Source organism: Dreissena polymorpha, chromosome 3 (assembly GCF_020536995.1).
Source record: "Dreissena polymorpha isolate Duluth1 chromosome 3, UMN_Dpol_1.0, whole genome shotgun sequence".
Lineage (NCBI taxonomy): Eukaryota > Metazoa > Mollusca > Bivalvia > Myida > Dreissenidae > Dreissena > Dreissena polymorpha.
The window spans coordinates 90,230,300-90,235,306 of NC_068357.1; the positions used below are offsets into that span (position 1 = coordinate 90,230,300).

Here is a 5,007-nt window from a genome sequence, read left to right on the forward strand (position 1 = left end):
GCGTCAAAAGATGCATATAATGGCTTTTTAGAGCATGATAAATGTTCATTATTACTGTTTCCTCACAAATATCATAACTAAAACGAAAATTTGCGAATCTGAAACAACTTTTTTTTTCAATTTTGTCAATTTACCCAAACCTGAAAAGGCACCTTTAAAGTCATTATATATTTTCCAAGATTGTCCCGTTGAATGACGGTTTGTTATTTTAATGCCATCTCCAAGTACTTTTCTTTTCAAGTTTACCATAGCTCAACCACGGCAAGAATATGCATCTATCCAGATTTGTATGAAACTCAAACGGTGTCAACGTATGCAAGTATCATTAAATATGTCAACAGAATCCTTTATTTGAATAGGAATAATAATGTACATATGTGCTTGTTCTAATAACTCAAATCAAATTTTCGGTAAACCTTTTTTATTATTTCTTATTTGAGGGTGATAATGCTTGTTTTATGATAATTCAGCGATTCGTGAATAAAATCGAATACCATTTCTAATACATTTTAAAATTATTCGTGCGTTTTTATTCTAAACTGTTACGAAATCTATTGATTATTAACACGATTTTGAAAAATTTAGTATTACGAAATACATGTCGTTTTTGATTAGTTACGCTGTGCATTTCGTAGATGCCAACTGTATAATATACATAACAAATATCATCGTATACGTATAGTTCACCAGGACATATATGAACAGTAATACAATAAAAGTATTTCTGTATGAAGCAGGGGGTTGAGCAACAACACATGTTATCATAAATAACGTTGTAAAAAGATACACGGGGTGCTTCACCACCGAAAACCTGTTTATTGTCAACAGTTATTCCATCATTACCCGAAATAGTTGGAAATGTTCAACGCCGGTTACATAATTATTGTTACATAATTCCCCACATTAACTGAGCTTTGTCAATAGCCATGTTTTACAATTCATTATTCTCCGTAATAGCTCGGCATTCGAAGATAATGACATGACTGAAAGGCCACCCACCACTTGGAAAAGTTGATGTCCTCTTCGCCCAAGTCCTTTAGAGCAAATTCTTTAGCCTTCATAAACTGCAAAGTTGATAGGCCTGTCAACCACCTTTCAGTTTTGGATTTCAGCTTCTCTAAATCAGTTTCGTCGTGCGCCGCTGCTTTCTCCGCTGCTATATCTTCGGAGGTTTTCTTCGATGCAACTTTCTCTACTCGACCAGTACGCTGATTGGTCGTTGAATTGTCGGTCATTTTGACCTTAAGACCGGATATTGCGTGAAGGAATATATTGTTTCTTACGGCCCCGTGATGTCCACGGCGGTACGCCCTGCCTAGGCGAACCATGGTATCCGGATGCTTGTGGTCAACGTTTTTTCGCGAATACTTGGACTGATTAATATACTCATCAGGATTTTCGTGGATGTATTTTAGATAATCAAACAGCGGTTTATACTCCTCTTTCTCACCAGATTTGTCTCCTTTCTTCGCTGATTGCTTCATTTTCTTGATACCCGAGCTACCCGAGTCCAAAGCGTATGCATCCGCTGACATTGACGTTTGAACGTTTTCTGAGAATGACAATCCTTCATCTTCGCTTTCTGATTCAACTTTCGCTGCAAAAGGCGTCGGAAACGAATTGGCGTTTGTCTTCTTTTCCGGTGGATAAAGCTCGTCCATTGTATGCATGCGAAGAATCTTCCGCCACTCCGGTCGTCGGTTTCTCTCTTCCTCTGAATTTGTATCCATCCCCGCTCCTACCAGAGTCTTATCATGTACACTAAAGAACGTCTTGCGTGGCAAGAAAAGATCCAATTCTCGCTTTGTCCATCCTCCCACGGATTTCGGTCTTTCTATTTTCTTGCGTTCGCTGGACCCTCTTATTGAAGGAACAAATGATACACTACTTGTCTTGATAGTGTCTTGACTAGACCAAACGTTATCGGTGTTAGTTCTCGAAAACATCTCGTACATGCAGTCTTTTGTTTTAGCATTTTCTTTATCAGTCTCATTCAGATTCGGAACATCCTGCCCGGTGTCTGAATCCGTAACGATGTTATTATTGGCATCCGCTATCATTTCCGGTTTGCTATGACCAACAGTTTGTTGGTTCAAATCGTCTCCATTTGTTTTTAACTGTTTTATGTCGTCAAACGATCTTTGCCTACTTTCAAGCCCCTTGGGAAATATCTTATTCTCATTTTCCTCCCTTGGTGCAGAAGGCACTTTGATGACAATGTTCACGAACTTCTTGCTCTTCTTTCTTGACTTTGCTGATCGCACAGCGTGTTCATTTCGAACTCCAGACTTTGCTTTATCTTTAAGTTTACGAGAAACAAGTCCTTTCTCCCCATCCAGATCTTCAATGACAGTTTCTAGCAAATGTGCTTTTGTTGCGCTCATTTTTTGTGTTCTGTTGTCCAATTCAGAACGTTTCTCTTAATTATTAATTTTAATTCCATATGCGGCCCGTATAAAGCAATGTAGATTTAATCTCCGTTAGAAAAGTAGTTTCAGATCTATTGTTCAATATTGCAATAACTGTTTTAAAACGTTTATCGCAGTTTAAATTAGCACAACGTCCTTGTAACGTGTTATTATAGCGTATTTATTTTTCTGAGTTGATATTAGTTGGTGACCAATAAATGCAAACTATTTAAGGTTAAGCTTAAGTTTGTGAACAATTTTACGAACACAGCTTCACTGTATATCTATTACACACATGTTCCTGGTTTAGCTATATGTTATCATTATTTTGTTCTCACTGAAAAGCTGTATGATTTTACAACCTTTCCAAAGCTTTTGGTCAAAAACAAAAGTACACATATCAATTGCATAACGCTATCGTTTCTCCTGCACTCCGCACGCATTTCCGTAAACAGGCGTTTATATCTCTTCCTTAAACGCGTAAAGTTTACGAACTATTTAGTATTCACTCTGGATACACTATTATATACTTCCGAAATGCCATATGGTTCATGTGATTATACTAATTAAACACACTACACAACACACCGCGCCTTATTCTCTGGATCATTTTCTCCTTGGTATTTAGATTTTCAATCCATAGTCTCACGTTAGTATTTCACTTATACGACAATTTAGTTCTTGTCCGCTTGTAATCTAACACAATATTTATTTAACACATTACTCATGTAATAAATTTCTTTCTGGATGTATTGTCAGTTTTTCAAATATTGACTCCTCGTATGTGTATGCAACGACACACTTTAATTGTAAAATTATAAGCACCTTGTCTGTCTTAAAATACTACCCGCGTTCAAAGGATCACATCACAAAAACGTGCTAAAATCTACAGTAAATTTGGTTTTCAAACAGTACACTGTTGGCAAGTAAACAAATAACTTTTACTTCTTTCGAATACAATTCCTTTCACAAAAGCTGTAACGCGCGAGTAAGACTTTCAAAAAGTTTATCTGATCAATGAAACAATTACATATGAAACGTGGATATCTGATTTTAAAATGCGACCTATCGACAGGTTAAACAAAAAAAGTGGAAGAATTTGTTTCAAATATCACTTTTTCGCCCGGTGTTTATTTCAAACAGTGAAAAATTGATATAGTTCAGAAATCACCCACACTGTCCAATTAAAGATTTACACCCTACCGGTTTTGAAGGTAAGAAATCGTTAATGGGCTATCGAGATATATCGAATGTCTTCGGTTTGGAGTACTTTCAATTACTTTGTTATTGGGATATCAACCGGAGGCATAAAGTTACGCGAGTAATAGTAGTTTCATATCTACCATTTATGCACAGACAAATATTATTTTACACTCGCAGCAAGGGGTCGAATGCTGTAAGAGAAATTCAAAATCGCATTGTCACAAGTTGGTCATTTGTCTTACTATTTAAGAATTTATATTGATATTATGTTCCTTTTAAATGAGCCTATCACATGATGTATCATTTGTGCATGTTTTTCTGTTGTATCGATCAATCTGTACAAGATCTATAAGCTCAATCGCCAAGAGCAATTTCGTAGACTTTCGGCATCAAGTCTAAATTTATGTCAAACTCATGGTTTATTTTTAATGCTATATCTTAAACATCGATACATGCTTTATTTTTTCTAAGTGCGGCACCAGTGTTTTAGGCTGTTTGAATAGTTATACATTTCTACAATTCATATTATTACAGTTGTCAATGAAATATCCAAATCCAAAGCCATCAATTAATTTCTTAATGTTGTCTATCTATTTTAAGTAGTATAATATTCATTTCCTCAGAGAGTTGAACATTTAAAATAAAGTGTTGTGTGCAGAGCAATTGTACGTTTAAGGAATTTCTAACTTTCGCGGACTACGTCTTATTAAAGGGGCGGATTTTCATATTTTTTAAGAGTCATAATGTCTTACTTTACTAACAAATATATAATATTTAAAATAAAAGTTTCAAATGAGTATAAAAGCAAGTAAAACTGTTGAATGAAGATGTTGCCTTTCCGGGAAACGAGATCTAACTCGCGACCACAGGGCCATTTAGGCTGGGGAACTTAAAACAATACTTTAAACACTATGTTAAAAGTGCAATTAATTTCTATGGAGATGAAAAACTTTTCTACTGCTTCGATATTTAACCGATTTCGATTGATAATAATACAAAAAACAGTCTTTTCTTTTGGAAAGAGGTGTAAAGGTGCTTTCATGAATACATACTTTCTTAATATATGCAAATATTGTGGAACATTGTTATTTTTCCAACTTGTGAACAAGTTCCTTAATAAACTTGTTCATGATATGGTTATTTTGAATTTCATTCATCGCGATTGATAAAGTGTTGTTAAGCTTTCGCATGACGATATCTGTCATCGTTGTCTGTGGGGAAGATTGCGAACATAACTTCGTAATTAATTTCTATTTATACGGCACTTCAACCGCAAATTAAATCGCAAACTTCTCCGGGTGGGTATTTACTTTGCTTCTCTGTGGTCTAATGTATGGGTTCTTATCGGTTTTTGAAAGTAACGTTATGTGATATACTTTTAAAATACTAGCTAGCC

At 35.4% G+C, this 5,007-nt stretch overlaps 1 protein-coding gene across 1 annotated transcript; it reads right to left on the reverse strand.

Annotated features, from left to right (window-relative positions):
• Nucleotides 1–507: 507 nt before the first annotated feature.
• Nucleotides 508–3,597, reverse strand: LOC127875244 (uncharacterized). The gene has a single exon (XM_052420148.1). The coding sequence runs from the start codon at nucleotides 2,382–2,384 to the stop codon at nucleotides 942–944; it is 1,443 nt and encodes a 480-aa protein (XP_052276108.1). The 5' UTR covers nucleotides 2,385–3,597; the 3' UTR covers nucleotides 508–941.
• Nucleotides 3,598–5,007: the final 1,410 nt, after the last annotated feature.

Excerpts from the sequence above, each read along its gene's own strand:
- LOC127875244 (XM_052420148.1), bottom strand. The coding sequence starts at position 2,384 with ATGAGCGCAACAAAAGCACATTTGCTAGAAACTGTCATTGAAGATCTG.